The sequence below is a fragment of the Otolemur garnettii genome, unplaced genomic scaffold (assembly GCF_000181295.1).
Source record: "Otolemur garnettii isolate 467f Iridium unplaced genomic scaffold, OtoGar3 scaffold00025, whole genome shotgun sequence".
Classification (NCBI taxonomy): Eukaryota; Metazoa; Chordata; class Mammalia; order Primates; family Galagidae; genus Otolemur; species Otolemur garnettii.
This window is the reverse complement of record NW_003852420.1, coordinates 19,326,807-19,343,247: the sequence shown is the minus strand read 5'-3', so window position 1 is coordinate 19,343,247 and position 16,441 is coordinate 19,326,807. Positions and strand designations below refer to the sequence as shown.

The 16,441-nt window shown below is 53.6% G+C and overlaps 1 protein-coding gene across 2 annotated transcripts; it reads left to right on the top strand.

Moving 5' to 3' along the window:
• The first annotated feature begins 3,625 nt into the window (after positions 1-3,625).
• On the top strand, positions 3,626-13,347 carry ZC3H12A (zinc finger CCCH-type containing 12A). Of its 2 annotated transcripts, XM_023512237.1 has the most exons (6): positions 3,626-3,715; positions 4,493-4,969; positions 8,863-9,002; positions 10,066-10,300; positions 11,516-11,622; positions 11,814-13,347. In XM_023512237.1, the coding sequence occupies exons 2-6, from the start codon at positions 4,527-4,529 to the stop codon at positions 12,686-12,688; spliced, it is 1,800 nt and encodes a 599-aa protein (XP_023368005.1). In that variant the 5' UTR covers positions 3,626-3,715; positions 4,493-4,526; the 3' UTR covers positions 12,689-13,347. The 2 variants fall into 2 exon arrangements, with proteins under 2 accessions (XP_023368005.1, XP_012659646.1); XM_012804192.2 differs by lacking the exon at positions 3,626-3,715 and having other exon boundaries at positions 4,492-4,969.
• The last annotated feature ends 3,094 nt before the right edge of the window (positions 13,348-16,441 follow it).

Sequence of the window (16,441 nt, the reverse complement as noted above, 5' to 3'; positions counted from 1 at the left end):
AAGGGCGGAGTCCCAGCTCAGAGCCAGCCCCAGAGGAGGTCCCAGGATAATAGGGACCTAGGCAGGATGCTGTGGCAGCATGAGGAGGAGAAACCCAGCATTGAAGGAGGCAGGGCAGGCCTCACAGGGGCGGTGACATCATCAAAAAGATGAATGGAGTTGGCCAGGCAGCTGTGGGATGGGAGGGGGCAGAGGGCACTCCTGGGCGAGGAAGAAGTCAGCAGAGACCGATGTGTTTGTAAGGCGCTGGCTAGCACTCTATCAATGTGAGACCTTATGTCTGAGCTTCACGATTAATATCATTATAATTATTAACCTGGACATGTCACTTGATACTTTTCCTATCTAAAAAGTGGCTGCTACAGTGAACAAATGCCTGAGCTCTTCTCAGTGGTAAAAAGAGCTGTTGTGGGATTTGGGCCGCAGCCTGCACAGTGCTCAGCTGGAGCGACTGTCCAGTGGGAGGTGCCCAGCAGGTGTGTGAGCTGGCATTCAGGTAGGGGACCTGTGTTCCCCCTCTCTTCAGGCTGCCAGCCCTGGTGCTACTGTACCAGGGAAGAGGGGAACACAGAGAAGGGGACACTTTGGAGTTTTCAGAGATGATAGACAACAAAACAGGAGCATGACTAGGCCGGGCCAGGCAACGCCAGAGAAACAGCCTCAGCGCACAGCTAGAAAGGCATGCCCCCTGGGACTCCTGGGGGATCTCTCCCAGGGGATGGGGAGATGCAGGGCCTTGAAGAATGCTATGCTCATTCCAGCTCCACCAGCCCCCAGCCTGGGCAAGTGACTTTACCTTTCTGCATCTGAGTGTCCATTTCCTCAGCTCTGTAATGCATTAAGGCATGTACAAGTATATCCAAAACACACTCTAATAGTTTTTTTAAAATCCTAGAAACAACATCTAACAACAGGTGAATGAATAAATAACCAGTTGTATATTCACAAATTATTCAATAGTAAAATAAATATATTACAGGTAAACAGGCAATCGAAATGGATTTTTTCTCTTTTTTTGAGACCTACTTTGTCACCCTGGGTAGAGTGCTGTGGCATCACAGCTCACAGCAACCTCAAACTCTTGGGCTTAATCGATTCTCTTGCCTCAGCCTCCCAAGTAGCTGAAACTACAGGCACCTGCCACAACGCTATTTTTTTTTTTTTTTGAGATAGAGTCTCATTATGTTGCCCTTGGTAGAGTGCTGTGGCATCACAGCTCACAGCAACCTCAAACTCTTGGGCTTATGCAATTCTCTTGCCTCAGCCTCCCAAGTAGCTGGGACTACAGGTGCCCACCACAACGTCCAACTATTTTTTTGTTGTAGTTGTCACTGTTGTTTAGCGGGCCCAGGCCAGGCTTGAACTTGCCTTCCCTGGTATATGTGGTCAGTGCCCTAACCACTGAACTATGGGCGCTGAGCCTCAAAATGGATTTTTAAAAAATGTAACACAACACTGTGGCTGGACATTGGTGGCTCATGCCTATAATCCTAGCACTCTGGAGGCCAAGGCAGGTGGATTGCTTGAGCTCAGGAGGTAGAGACCAACCTGAGCAAGAGCAAGACGCCATCTCTACTCAAAATAGAAAACCTAGCTGGGCATTGTTGTGGCCACCTGTAGTCCCAGCTATTCAGGAGGCTGAGGCAATAGGATCACTTGAGCCCAAGAGTTTGGAGGTTGCTGTGAGCTAAGATGATGTCATGGCACTCTACCCAGTGAGACAGACTGAGACTCTATCTCAAAAAAAAAAAAAAAATATATATATATATATACACACACACACACACACACACACGTACTACCACACCCCTATACACTGTGGAAAAGGAAGTTATATAATTACAGAATGATCCCATTAAAAAGAAGCAAAAAAATAGCTAAACTAGACAATATACTATTTAGGCATTCATACAAGGGTTGGTAAAACTATAAGAAAAGCAAGGGAATGATCAGCACAATTAAAATTCAGAAAAAAAATTTTTTTTAGAGACAGAGTCTCACTTTGTCACCCTCGGTAGAGTGCTGTGGCATTACACTGCTCACAGCAACCTCCAACTCCTGGGCTTAGGCGATTCTCTTGCCTCAGCCTCCCGAGTAGCTAGGACTGCAGGCAAGTACCACCACACCCAGCCAATTGCTATTCTTCTATAGCAGTGCGTGGATAGTTCTGTCTATGGTGTCTTTTACAAGCAACACTTTTGTTCTTATTATACTAACACCTACATTTCAGGACCCATGCCTGTGATGAGACAGAGGTGATACAAGCAAAGGACTGGCACACAGTAAGTTCTGATGGCATTGAAAAGATTTGGCCTCTAGTCTGAGGGTCCTGCACTCCCCTTTCACTCCCCTACCCCCTCTCTCACATACACACATACACAAAGCCAAGCTCCCTTCTGCCCTGGGTCACTGGTGGTTTCCAAAGTGGCAAACACCACACCTGGTACACTGGAATGGAGCTCTTTGTCCTGGTTCCAAGTCTTCTAGCTGAAGCAATTTAACCCTTTCTGAATTTCTCAAGGGTAAAATGGACATAATGACCTCTGACTTCCTCAGCTAAGCACATGGATAGATTCAGTAAAGTGTTGTGCTCATGTTCAAGATCATGACTGAACTTGGAAACTAAAAGCACCCTCATGAAGCAAGTGAGTGTTTCCTCCAATGGGGACAGAGTCAAGTGAGTTTTTGCGTGAGTTAACTATTTTTCTGTGAGCATTTATATGGTGACTGGTGTAATGCTGGTTGAACCTGCTTTTCTATCCTGGAAAGGTACTTATTTCAGAAAAAGTGTATCTTGGGTTGGCGCTGGTAGCTCAGTGAGTAGGGCGCCACCCACATCCACCAAAGCTGGAGGGTTCGAATTCAGTCCGGGGCCTGCCGAACAACAATGACAACTGCAACCAAAATATAGCCGGGGGTTGTGGTGGGGGCCTGTAGTCCCAGCTACTCCGGAGGCTGAGGCAAGAGAATCGCTTATGCCCAAGAGTTTGAGGTTGCTTTGAGCTGTGACACCATAGCACTCTACCGAGGGCGACATAGTGAGACTCTGTCTCAAAAAAAGAAAAATTGTATCTGACCCTGGGTGTGACCCCACCTCTGCGTAACTGTTCCAGTTACAGTGTATCTGTTCAGTGGTCCTTTCTCAATCTGAAAAAGCCTGTTTCTAATACCTGTCTTGATAGCTAGGGACTCACTTCCAACAGTTAGTGGGCCAGCCTCTGTGTACCTGATTCCCTCAGGGTGCACCCAATCGTACCTTCCTCAGGCAGCGTGCACTTGTCCAACTTCTAAGGTCTGAACATTCGCGGTTTTATCTGTCCGTACCTGGCAGGTGCATGTACCCGATTCTGTCGGTGCTTATCTCACACGGGCCATTCACCTTCCCTTCCAGAGCTGGTCGCCACCAAGGCGTCTATAGCCCCTAACCCTATTCCTGGCGGGACAGTCCGCGCTGCGCGGACCGGGCGGGGGCGGGGTCGGAGGCCGAGGCGGGGCGGGGCGGGGCGGCGAGGGAGGCGGAGCAGGAAGGGGCGGTGGCCGCCCCGCCCCCGGGGCGGTCTCCCAGGACCTGCTCTCCTCCCTCCCCTGCCCTGCTTCCGCGTCGCTGTCCTTTACACCACCTGCCAGCCCGCGGGTCGGTATAAAGGCGTCTCCGGCCTGGCCCCAAGACTTGGCCCCATGGAGACGCCGCCGGCCGCAGCTGGCGCTGGGCGAGGTGAGGCGCGTAGCGGGGAGGGGGCGCGGGCCCTGGCTCTTGGCTGGGGAGGGGGTGGAGAGGGCTCCGGCGGCGTCCGACCGGAGGAGAGAGACGTGGGATGGTGCTCCGGGCTTCGCCGGTCTTCGGGACCCCCTCTAACTTAGCCCAAGTTGGGAGAGCTGGGGCAGGGGGACCAAGGTCGAGAGGAGGAGCCGAGAGAGCGCGGGTCTTGGGGCGGGACAGCCTCGGCGTCACCATCGCCGGCGGCCAACCAGAGTTTCCCGGCAACTTTTCTCCTCCGTGGGTCACCCCGGAAACTTGCCCACCCCTGGTGTAGGAGTCCGGCCACTGTCCCTGCGCTTACTGGGCCTGGAGTTCGGGACGGGTGGGCGACGGCGATGGCCTCACTGGGGAAGCCCGCGGCCCCCAGCGCGCTCCCAACCTCAGGTTTCCATCTGAGAGCCCCGCCCCTGCCTCTGGGTCCCTGGGGTTGTCGTGAGAGCGGGGGTGGGGTGGAAGGTGGAGTCAGACCTAAGTTCAAATCCTGCTCAGACGACTATCAGCTGGATGACCTTGAGCAAGTTCTTAAAGTCTGTGCCTCAGTTTCCCCCTTTATATAATGGGAATGATAATGGTCAGTTAGTGGGAGAGCTTTTGAGAGGACAGCCTGAATTGACTCATGGAAGATGGCTTTGTACAGTGCCACTGGTCAGTGTTGTCTTGCCTTGTCCCGTTGGGTGTGGCCCTCTGAGGAGAGCCACATTCCACATCCTTAACCCTATGGTTGTCCAGTAGGAGCTGTGACCAGTGCCTCCCAGCAGTCTGAGCTATGAGCGGCCCCTGTGGAGAGAGGCCCATTGAGGAAGCAAGCCCCACCATGAGTCTGTGGGAACTTGAGGACAGCCACAGCTGTCAGGGCACCCCCAGTCGGGCCCAGGAGCGCCCTGCTGAGGAGGCAGCAGCTTCAGAGCTACAGATGAAGGTGGATTTCTTCCGGAAGCTGGGCTATTCATCCACTGAGATCCACAGCGCCTTGCAGAAGCTGGGAGTTCAGGCAGATACCAACACAGTGCTGGGCGAGCTGGTGAAGCACGGGTCAGCCGCTGAGCGGGAGCGCCAGGCCTCACCGGACCTCTGCCCCCAACCCCCCTTGGTCCCCCGGGGTGGGGGTACCCCCAAGACTCCCACCCTGGAGCCCTCACTCCCAGAGGAGGACAAGGAGGGCAATGACCTCAGGCCAGTGGTTATCGACGGGAGCAATGTGGCCATGAGGTATGTGTTGCTTCTGTGGCTGGGATGTGGAAGGGTGGCCACATGTCTCTGCAGCTCTGGTCAAGGGGCCTTTGGGAAGGAGTGACCTTTTCTCAGGGACTGGCCTGGAGGGAGGGAAAGCACTTCACTGCTGCATCCTGAAGACTCTCTGCCCTGCATGACCTTTCTGAAGGGGGTTTGTTAGGAATGGTTTAGAGATGAAAACTCAGAGACCTTATGTGCCCAGGGCCATGCTACTGATAAGTAGTATCAGGGTTTGAATCCAGGTCCTTCTCCTCTGGTGCTCCCCTCATGCTGTGAGTCTCTGCCTGAGGCACGCTTCTGCTCACTCCTACAGGAAGGAGCTTGTCGGTCACCCTACTCAGGTGATGGTGGTGTGGAGCTCCCATACAGCACCTGAGGGGTAGCAAGTGCTTGGTCAACAGTAGTCATCATCATTATGTGTGTTATTATTGTTCAGGGGCTGGGGCTTCTGAGGCTTTCTTGTCCCAGAACTGGGCTCCCATGAATCAGGCCCCACTATTGAAGCCTTTGTAATTATGACCAGGAGTGACCTCGAGCCTGGCTTTACTTGGTGGGTGTGAGCAGGTGGCCTGATGCTCAGGCTTCAGGTGAGCCGTGACTTGGATACGTGCTGACTCAGCTGAAGCTGCCTGGGCTGGACTGGTCTCTGGGGGCTCCCTGGGGCCAGAGCCAGGACTTAGCCCTAGTAACTTACACCCAAGCAGGCTCTCACAGGGAATGATGGGGGGGGCAGAGGGCAGCTGTTGACCTTAGGAAACCCAGACTTCTCGCTTCGATCCAGGCCCCACCCTCTGGCCCCGCTTTCTCCCACTTCCCTCCAAGAAGGGCTGGTGAGTCAGGGCTGGGTGGATCACTCAAAAGGAAAAGTTCCTCTTGGCCTGGACCAGGGGACCCCAGACATGGGGATGGTCTGCCTAAAGCTGGTATAACATCAGCCTTGGCCCTCCCTGGCCCAGCTGGGGCAAGTTAGCTATGTAAGTGGGCCCCCTTCCTTTGACTTGGGCAAAGCCTGGGTAGGAGGCTGAGAAAAGCTGGCTCCTAGGCTGGGGGACAGTGGGTCACAGGCTGTGCTTGGAGAGTTAGGGGACCTCTCTCAGGCTCCAGCCTCCTGTGGCTGAGCCAGGATCTTTAACACCTTTCTCTGGGGAGCGGGGGGCGTGGGCCAGGAGTAGCTGAGCCCTAGGAGCAGCCATGTGCTGTGTGTGTTTGTCTCCCGGCAGGAGGAGGAGGGGCCTGGGAGGAGGGGTGCTGGTGGAGCAAGGTGCTCAGAGGAGCTGGCTCAAGGAGGGCGGGGTAGGGGGGAGCTTTGAGTGAGCTTGGGGCAGTAGCAGGAGGGGAATTCCAGCCTCAAACTTCCTGTCTCAACTGCTGTTCAGTTCCTGCCCTGCCACCCCCTCCTCGCAAGGGCAGGCAAGCTTGCCCCCAGCATATGCAAATCGTGGGGAAATTCACCTCTATTTCCTTCTAAGGGAATTTTTCTCCACTAGCTGGGCCCAGCCTAGGCAGATCTTTTCACCTGGGGAGGCTGGCCCAGCCCTGCCCTCTGTCCTGGGGCAGCAACAGCTGTATCCTATCAGTGCTTGGTTAGCCACACTAGGAGGGGGCCCTGACCTTCCAGGCAAAGAGAACTTGGGGAAGGAGGAAGTCTGGTTTTCCTGTGCCAGCACGGTTTCCTCCAGTGCGGTGTGAATGGAACTAAAGCTAGCTGGAGAGAGGCTCCCAGGCTCATGTGTTCTACTTCAGCCAAGAGTAAGGCTCTGATTACCTGTCCACAGAATATTTCAAGGTGCTAGAGAGCAAAATCATCCCCAGCCAAACTTTGCAATGCTCAGAAGCAGTGCATGCGCTCAGAGCCCTGGCATCCCATGAGGTCCCAGCCCGTGAAGATGCTGGCCTAGGATGGACACTTGCACCTACACACGTGCACAGGCAGGCGGGCGCGTGTGCAGACTGCACACCAGGGACAGGGAGCCAAGCCAGGGCGGACAGTACACCACCGTCATGGGAAGACAGAGCAGAAGGTCCAGGGAAGCTGGCACTTTGATGGCAGAACACTGGACATGGTGTGATACAGACCAGGGACCAGACATCCTGGCTGTCAGGGAAGGCTTTCTCCTTCCTGCTGTTCCCAGTCTGCCTCTCTTAACACACTTGTCTGAACTCCATTTGGAAGGCATTTTCCTTCCAAATAAACTTGTGTCTTCTGTTAGAGACCAGAAGACAGTCTAGTGGTCCCAGACCAGGTTACAAGTTCTAACTGTCTTGCCACTGGCCAGGTGACCTTGGATGAGTCAGGGAGCCTTTCTTCTTAAGCCTTGTAAGGATGAGGTGATGTATCTGGCCTCCAGTTAGCGCTCAGTACCCGCTAATTCCCACTTTGTCCTCATGGTCGGAGTTGTTACCTTTCTTTGTACCTGCCGGAGCATCTGCAGGCATGGTGGCTCTGGGCACAGGCTCTGCTCTACTGTTACTGCTGTGTGACCCTAGCAACTAAGTTTCCCTCTCTGGACCACAGCTTTCATCTGGGGAAAGTGGGTAACAATGATAGAGTCCGCCTCATAGGCTTGTTAATGTTCAGTGTGAGGCCCTTTGAGCAGGGCCTGGGGCCCAGCTCTCAGTAAATGTTAACTTTTATGAGTAGGCTAGCAGATGGGCGGGGGGCACCACCTGGGATGTAAATTGTTTCCTCTGCAATTTACAGAGAACTTCAGACCTTGGTGCCCAACCTCACCCCCAAACAGCCTTTGTGGCCCCCCCTCCCTATCTACCTTCACTTGGGGCTGTAGCTCTCACCCTGCCCCCCCCCACCAAAGCCACCCACAGGATGTGGTCGGCCCTGGACCTGCCTCTTTTGCGTAACATGTATTCTGTTTTATTTGCCAAATATGAGAGTCTGAATTGTTCTTTGAGGGGCAGTGAGAGGCTGGGACTGCTGATCTCAGCAGCCCCCTTCCCCGTCCTAGGAAATCCAGTTGGAACCTCCACTTTATTGGACCATCTTTGGCCTTAAGCCAGTAAGAAATTTTCTCATTGCCATGGCCCTTCTTGAAGAAGCTGCAGGCTGCGGGGCACATTTTTCAGACAGAGAAACTAAAAGCCACAGGAGCACCTCGGGGCTTCCCTCTTTGGATGGTCCTCGGACCAAGGCAGGGAAGCTGTCCCCTCTCTCAGAGGCTGTCCTTGCTAACAGAGTCCCCTGGTATCTTCCTGTCTTGAAATGAAGAGGCGGGTGAAGGGAAGTCAGGGCTGGTCCAGGCGTTTTGGAGAATTGGCTGTCTTGGGAGGAAAAGCCATGTCCTTTCACTTTCGAACTAAAAGGCTTCCTGTCATGTGTTGAAGGTGGGAATCCAATGAGGTCTTCTTTGCCTTCCTCAGGTCTCAGCCCCTGAGTTTAGTGTAAGGACTGAACTTTAATCCGGAACAATCTGGTTTCTCCTCGGTTAGCCAGGCTGGTACTTCCCCCACCCCCACCCCCACCCACAGCACTGTGAGCCAGGGAGGGGTGGTGACTCAGTCTGCGTGTACATCTGCGTCCCTGTGGTCCCAGTGGCTCCCGGGTGGGGCAGGAACCAGAAGTCTCCAGTGCCTTTCCCCCACCCCCAGGTGTGTTGCAAGTGGCCTGACCCTCCTCCACCATGGGGAGCTGGTACTGCCAGATTCCTGGGTGTTTCCTCACTTTCGGGAGATGGAACTTCAAGGAATAGTCCCAGCTGGGTCTGGCCATCCTGGTGCTGTGGGAACCAGCTCAGGGAATGGAGGCCTTGTGCCCCCAAATGCAAAGGTCCCACTCTCCCTTCCTGCTCAGGCCTGGGGGATGGCAGATAGCAGGTGGGCTTGTATGAGCTAACCCTGTCTCTTCTCCCTCCCAGCCACGGAAACAAGGAGGTCTTTTCCTGCCGGGGCATCTTGCTGGCAGTGAACTGGTTTCTAGAGCGAGGACACACAGACATTACAGTATTTGTGCCATCCTGGAGGAAGGAACAGCCACGACCCGATGTGCCCATCACAGGTGAGTGACACCTCTGGAAGTGGTGGTCTCACTGCCCCAGCTGCCCTGGCTCTCCCCAAGAGGGACAGACCAACAACTTCTAGAATTTGAACAGAACAGAATTCTTTTCCTGGTATTTCCTGTCCTCAGCAACCCTGCCCTGAATAGTGGTCATTGGAAGTCACTTTGTCCAGCCCTCTGCTTCAGTTACTGGGCACTCCATCATCCCACTTGTGGGCAGGTCATTCTCTCGGCATCATCAGTAGTAGAGGGGCAATGGGGCATTGTGGTGAAGCCTGTGGGCTCTGGAACCCAGATAGCCAGAGTTGGAACCCTTTCTGGTGTTTTAACCTGTGCAGGGACCTCTGTTAGCACTGCCCTGAGCCACTTGCTCCTCATCTGTAAAACGAGAAGGATGTGGGAGGTCAGTAACAGTGCCTTCCTCACAAGGTTCCTGTGAGAATCGTATTTAATAATTGTACGTGCTTACAAGAGTACCTGGCATGGAGCAAGCATTCAACATGTTAGCTGGTACCATTGTCCTTGTAAGAGCCTCCAGCCTTTGGGGGTAAAAACTGAGTCAATGTCTCTAGAAGTCTTTTAATCTGGGGGCAGCCTGGTTGGGCTGTGGGCTCTAGGAAAAAGGCCCCCTACCACAAAAGATCTAGTGATGTCCTGGTGATACAAGGGACAGAGCCAAGATACTTTCTGCTCCAGCTCAAGCTGGGGCTTATTCATGGACCCCTACAGGACGGGCTGGGTGAATGGCCAAAGCCAAGACCACTCTGGCACAAACAGGCCTGATGTCCAGAGGGGGAGGAGAGGCAGGGGCAGGGGCAACTTCCTGCTGGCAGCCTTTGCTTCAAGGGGCCCTGTAGCCCTGCACACAGGTGTTCCCCAAACTGCAAGGGTCCAGGCAAGAGGCAGGCATGTGGCAGTGGCTTTAGCAGTGCTGGTTCCTGCCCTTGTGAACTTGGCATTAACAGCCCTATGCCTACTCTGCCTAGCCACCAGGATGGTAGGAAGCCCTGCAGACATGGCTCTGGGTCCGTTGGGCCCTGACCTATGCCCCTTAACCCCCCAGACCAGAACATCCTGCGGGAACTGGAGAAGAAGAAGATACTGGTGTTCACACCATCGCGGCGTGTGGGTGGCAAGCGAGTGGTTTGCTACGATGACAGATTCATTGTGAAGCTGGCCTTCGAGTCTGACGGGATCGTGGTCTCCAACGACACATACCGTGACCTCCAGGGCGAGCGCCAGGAGTGGAAGCGCTTCATTGAGGAGCGGCTGCTCATGTACTCCTTCGTCAATGACAAGTATGTTCCCGACGGGGGCCCTAATGGCCAACCAGAGATGCCCTGCGGAGGGTGAGGCTTGGAGGTGGGTCCTGCTGGGCCCTGTGGCCGTGTGGGCTGCAGTCATGGCTCCAGCCAGCTGTGGGAGCGAGATAGACAGTTCTCTGCATGACAGATCAGGCTGGGACCAGGCAAGCTGGGGGGATGGTACTTTTTGATTTAGGGTATGCAGCAGTAGCATTTGTGAGGGGATGTGGTCAGTAGCTCTAGGAAAGTCTTTTCTTGTTCTCAGTACCATATATATATATATAAATTTTTTTGTTTTGTTTTTTGAGTCAAGCTCTTGCACTATTACCCAGGCTGGGGAGCAGTGGCATGATCACAGCTCACTACTAACCTTGATCTTAGCTCAAGTGATCCTCCTGCCTCACCCTTCCAAGTAGCTGGGACATGCCTCCACATCTGGCTAATTTTTTTTATTTTTGTAGAGCCAGAGTCCCACTGTGTTGCTTAGGCTGGTCTTGAATTCCTGGGCTGAAGCAGTTCTGCCTTGGCCTTCCAAAATGCTAGAATTACAGGTGTGAGCCACTATGCCTGGTCCCAGCACCACATCTCCCAACCAGAAGCCATGGAACAGAGAATACAGCCCTAGATTTAGAGACTCAGGCTGCTGGCTTCTCCACAGCCTCAGAAAGGATGTCTCCAAATGTGCCCATGGGCTGGCCAGGTGTGGTGGCTCACACCTGTAATCCCAGTACTCTGCGAGGCCCCAGTGAGAGGATCCCTTGAGCTCAGGACTTCAAGACCAGCCTGAGCAAAAGTGAGAGCCTATCTCCAGTAAAAATAGAAAAAAATAGGCATTGTGGTGGCCACTTTTAGTCCCAGCTACTTGGGAGGCCGAGGCAGGAGGATGGCTTTAAACCCAGCAGTTTGAGATTATTGTGAGCTGGGCTGATGCCATAGCACTGTAGCCTGGGTAACAGAGTTAGACTCTCTCAAAAAAATAAAAACAAAAAAAGTGACCCTGTGAGGGCGGCACCTGTGGCTTGTTGGGTAGGGTGCCAGCCCCATATACCAAGGGTGGTGGGTTCGAACCTGGCCTGGCCAAACTGCAACAACAAAAAAAAAGTGGCCCTGTGGACCAAGGGATTCCCCTCTCCTTTCTTGGGGGTGACCCACCAAGAGAACAGTTCTGGGTGTCTCACACCTTCTGAGAGTTCTTTTCTCCCTCTGTAGGTTCATGCCCCCTGATGACCCCTTGGGCCGTCATGGGCCCAGCCTGGACAACTTCCTGCGTAAGAAGCCACTCACTTCTGAGCATAGGAAGCAGCCATGTCCCTACGGTATGGGGCCCAGCCCCTCACTCCATAGCTCTCCCTCCTCACTCCTCGCCCTTCCTCTTCCCACCTAGGTTCTTCCTCTTGGGGACCAGCCTCCTGGCCCCCCAGGCCTGTTTTCCATGCTACCCCTTCCCCGTGTTGGCCCCTGGTTCTGGAGCCCCCTGCTTAGGGGTCCCTCTTCATTCCTCCTCTAGGGAGGAAATGCACCTATGGGATCAAGTGCCGATTCTTCCACCCAGAGCGGCCAAGCCGCCCCCAGCGCTCTGTGGCTGATGAGCTCCGTGCCAATGCCCTCCTCTCACCCCCACGGGCCCTGGGCAAGGACAAAAGTGGCCAGCGGTCTTCACCTTCATCTCAGTCCGACTCTGTAACTACAGAGAGTGAGCCGTGCAGCCTGGATGGGAAGAAGATGGGGGCTCGAGCATCCACAGCGCCCCGCCGGGAAGGTCCAGCACAGACCTTCACTCCATCGGGCAGGAGCCACCCACCTAGTGGGGGCAGTGGCAGCAGCTTTGGGCCCATGGACTGGTTCCCACAGACCCTGGACTCACTCCCATATACCTCCCAGGATTGCCTGGATTCTGGCATTGGCTCCCTGGAGAGCCAGATGTCAGAACTGTGGGGGATTCGAGGAGGAAGCCCTGGTGAGCCGGGCCCATCCCAGGGCCCTTATGCTGGCTACACCCCCTATGGATCTGAGCTTCCAGCTACTCCAGCCTTTTCCGCCTTTGGACAGGCCGTGGGTGCTGGCCACTTCAGTGTCCCTGCCGACTACACACCCCGGCCACCGGCCTTTCCACCTCGAGAATACTGGTCTGAGCCGTACCCACTGCCACCACCCACCCAAGTCCTTCAGGATCCCCAGGTGCTAAGCCCAGGGGCTGGCAGGGGCCCATGGGGGAGGGCAGGCAGCCTGGCCAAGGAGCAAGCCAGTGTGTACACCAAGCTGTGTGGTGTCTTCCCCCCACACCTGGTGAAGGCTGTGATGGGGCGCTTCCCACAGCTCCTGGACCCCCAGCAGCTGGCTGCCGAAATCCTCTCCTACAAGTCCCAGCACCCCAATGAATAAACCTCAAGCAGCCCCGAGGCTTACCCTGGAGGCTGGACAGAGGGAGGAGTAAAGTAAGGAGGGAACCCACAAACCAAAGATACTGTAGGATTGGTTCTGGCCCATGCAGCCCCCTAGCCGTCGGCCTAAGTGGGTCAGAAGTGATCACCCTGTTGATGCACATTGTATCTCTGTAGTTTAAGGAGACGCTGCCAGTGATGGCGTCGGTCCGTGGCTGAGGCCCAAACCCGCTTTTCTCTCGGAAGATGGAGAGGGGGTGGGGGGAGCAGAGACCTGGGCTGCGGACCCTGTGTGCCACCCCCTACCTCCACTCTACCCCCGGGATGCCAGCCTGGGCTGGCTAGTTGGGCACCATGTGCCTGCCCTCCAAGGGCCCCCTACACCAATGAGGCCTCCTGCGTGTTCCTGCTGGGCACAAGGCTTCATGTTAGTAAGCAAGATGCTTCTTAATAACCCACCTTCCACCCCTCTATTCACCTGTCCCATTGCCCCTGCTGAGGGTCAGAGGCCCTCTGTCTCTACCCTTCATTCTCTCCCTAACTCTGTACTCAGAGTCATCTCACCCATCTCCAAGGATGGGGGCATATGTATATGTTTATGCAAGGTACAAATTTTCAATGTTTTAAGTGGAATGTCTGTAACATCAATAAAGTACAAGCAAGGTGAGCCCTTGTAAGAGGTGACTATCTGTTGAGCTGGCCTCTGGGTGATGGACAGCCAGCAGGTGTATACGCCTGACCTGTCTTTGTCCTGAGGTTAGCCACTCCATGCCAGTTCTGACCCTCCTCTGGAAGGAAGTTATCCAAGTTTCACCAAGAATGTTCAGTCCCTTTGGGACTCGCCGCAGGCCTTGTCTGGGCCTTGCTAGGAGGCTATGGACACCCAGACAGAGGAGCTTGGGCAGTGGGAGAAAACATGACAAGGGCTTGGAGTTCTGTGGCTGCAGCAAGAGAGAGGACTGGGGTGGTCTGTTCCCCTCTTTTATGCTGTGACCTGGCTGAGAGGATGGCTTCTGGGAGAGGTTGGAGTGGGCATAGGGAGAGCCCCTGGGTGTTGAGCTCTGGCCTGTCCTCCCAGATACTGGTCCCAGGCCAGGACAGCAGAGTGGGGGAGGGGGCAGCAGGGCAGAAACAGCCTGGAAGACAACACCAGGGTACCCGCTAAACCAGTGGTTTTCAACCTGTGTGCCATGAAAATTTCTGAAGATCATTAGATTATTTTCAAAGGAAGTTCAAAGCACAATAAGTATGTTCTTTTTCTTACTCTTTTTTTTATCAACATAATTTAAGTGTTCTATGGGAGTTTATAGGTTCAAGCGTGCCATGAGATAGAAACAGTTGGAACACTGCTCTAGGAGGTTAGAGGCTCTGCTCCCAAATTCAGGAACTGGCTCTGCTACTGATTATGTCACCTGGGGCAAGAGATTGTCCCTGTCTAAGTCTCAAGTTCCTCATCTATGAAATGAGGATAAATGACAGTACCTACCTTAAGGGTCATCATTAAGGAACACATGAAATAACTGGGTCTGTAGTGTGTGTGTGACCTGCCGCCTGGCACAAGGGCTCACTGAGAGGCCTCGGGTGTCCCTCCCTGTGGGCTGTGTTCACAGGGTTTTACCTCCATCGGCCATCTCAAATTTCTCATCTGACCCTAAAAGGAAAGAAGCCAGGCAGGAATAGATAGTTCTTTTAAGATGAAAAATGGTGTGTGTGGCTCGGTGCCTGTAGTTCAGCGGTTCGGGTGCTGGCCACATATACCAGGGCTGGTGGGTTGGAACACGGGCCAGGCTAGCTAAACAATGACAACTGCAACAATAAAAATAGCTGTTGTGTGAGCGCCTATAGTCCCAGCTACCTGAGAGGCTGAGGCAAGAGAATTGCTAAGCCCAAGAGTTTGAGGTTGCTGTGAGCTATGATAGCACAGCACTCTACCGAGGGTGACACAGTAAGACTCTGTCTCAAAAAAAAAGAAAAGAAAAATGATGTGTGAATGTTAATTTTAAATGAAAAAGTAGCTTATCAGATAAACTGCAAACACTGAGAAAATGGGAAGAAAATAGTATTGATTATATCTTTAAACATCTCACCTGATTTGTACTTATTGCTTAGTATTATATAAGCTTTTATATCTGTAACTTTTTTTCTTGAGTCTCACTCTGTCTCCCTGGGTAGAATGTCGTGGCCTCATGACAGCGACTTCAAACTCTTGGGCTCAAGCAATCCTCTTGCCTAAGCCTCCTGAGTAGCTGGGACTATTGGCATGCACCACTACTATGCCTGGCTAGCTTTTCTATTTTCAGAGGAGACATCTCACTCTCAATCAGGCTGGTCTCAAATTTGTGAGCCATCACGCCTGGCCTCTATCTGTAACATTTTTTAACACAGACCAGCTCTACAGCATGTTGCAAAAAAAATGCCACGTTGGTGATCCCCGGTACATGAGGCCCCCACCTCATTCTTTACCCTGTCCATTCTTTAGAAGTCTACACTTAAGGCAGGAATCAGTGCACAATATGAAAATGATTTCAGCAAACATTACCTGAAACCCCCTCCCACAGTATTCAAAGTGACTTATGCCTGCTGCTCTCAGTCTCCTCAGGTCTTATCTGCACAAAGAAATGTCACTGCCTTATTTATAAATACTTTTCCAATCAAGAACTGTATTCTGGATCAAAAGGCTATATATGAGCCTCGTTGGTTTTTATGGGACAGGAAGCTAAAGTCTCAAACTGTCCAGTTCAACTATCAGCCACTTGACAATGCTAAGTGACTTGCCCAAGGACCCACAGAGGAAGGAAAGACTGGGGCAGGGCCTTGAGTCCTAGTGCCCTGGCCCCCAAATTTGAGGGAGGGCAGACCCCTGGACATTAGTTTGCAGCAACTAAGACCCCTGCAGAGATGAGGGAGTCCCTACCACCCCCTCAACTCTGAGGTTTACAACATTCATATGGGAATCCTGCCAGCACAGCAGCTGAAGTGACCAACCCCCCCAACTGCTCAGGGGCAAGGGCCCCACAGCCCCACCCACCAAGCCCCATCTCTGCCCACCACAGTGGGGCTCGGAGGCCTTGAGGCCTCAGGTCATAGTCTACAAATGGGGAGTGTTCTCACCCCTCTTCCCACCCTGCCTGCCAGCTGGCCATACACTTGAGAGTTCATTCTTGGTCATTTGCTGTTTCTGCTTCTGGGGGGAAGGAGAGGTCATCCTACAGACACATGGGCAGTGGGCAACAGGTCCTGGCTGGTTGTGGCTAATGTCTGGAGGTCACGTCTGGCCCAGCTGGTCCACTGACAGGCTCCAATAAGGACAGCAGAGCCATGTGGCGGGTGCTGGGCTCTGGGGACTGAGTGAGTTCAGTACTACTGCACTACTGCCGGCCTGGGCTTGTCCTGTGTTTTCCCGGCAGCCTTCTCCTGGCTGGACCTGCCATTCAGGGCTTGGAGGCTCCCCTCCAGGCCTCTTTCTCAATCTTCAGTCTGGCCTCTGGGCAGAGATACTCAGAGACTACTGGGCTGTTTCTTCCCCACGACTTGAGTTTTAACTCCCAAGTTCTCCCCACCACCCACTCAAGCAGCTTAGGTAGGTGGCATTCACTCACAGGGCCTCAGTCTCCCCACCTATAAAAGTGACACACTGGTCCTTGCCACTTTCTAGATTTGATGAGAGAATGCCTCAGTTCAGAGGCAGACAGCAGGAGAGGGAGGAGGCCTGGATTCAAGCCCCATTCACTAGCTGTGTAGCCTTGGACAACTC

Excerpts from the sequence above, each read along its gene's own strand:
- ZC3H12A (XM_023512237.1), top strand. The coding sequence starts at position 4,527 with ATGAGCGGCCCCTGTGGAGAGAGGCCCATTGAGGAAGCAAGCCCCACC. Across the intron at positions 4,970-8,862 it reads GGGAGCAATGTGGCCATGAG|CCACGGAAACAAGGAGGTCT; the intron begins GTATGTGTTGCT and ends TCTCCCTCCCAG. Across the intron at positions 11,623-11,813 it reads GAAGCAGCCATGTCCCTACG|GGAGGAAATGCACCTATGGG; the intron begins GTATGGGGCCCA and ends TTCCTCCTCTAG.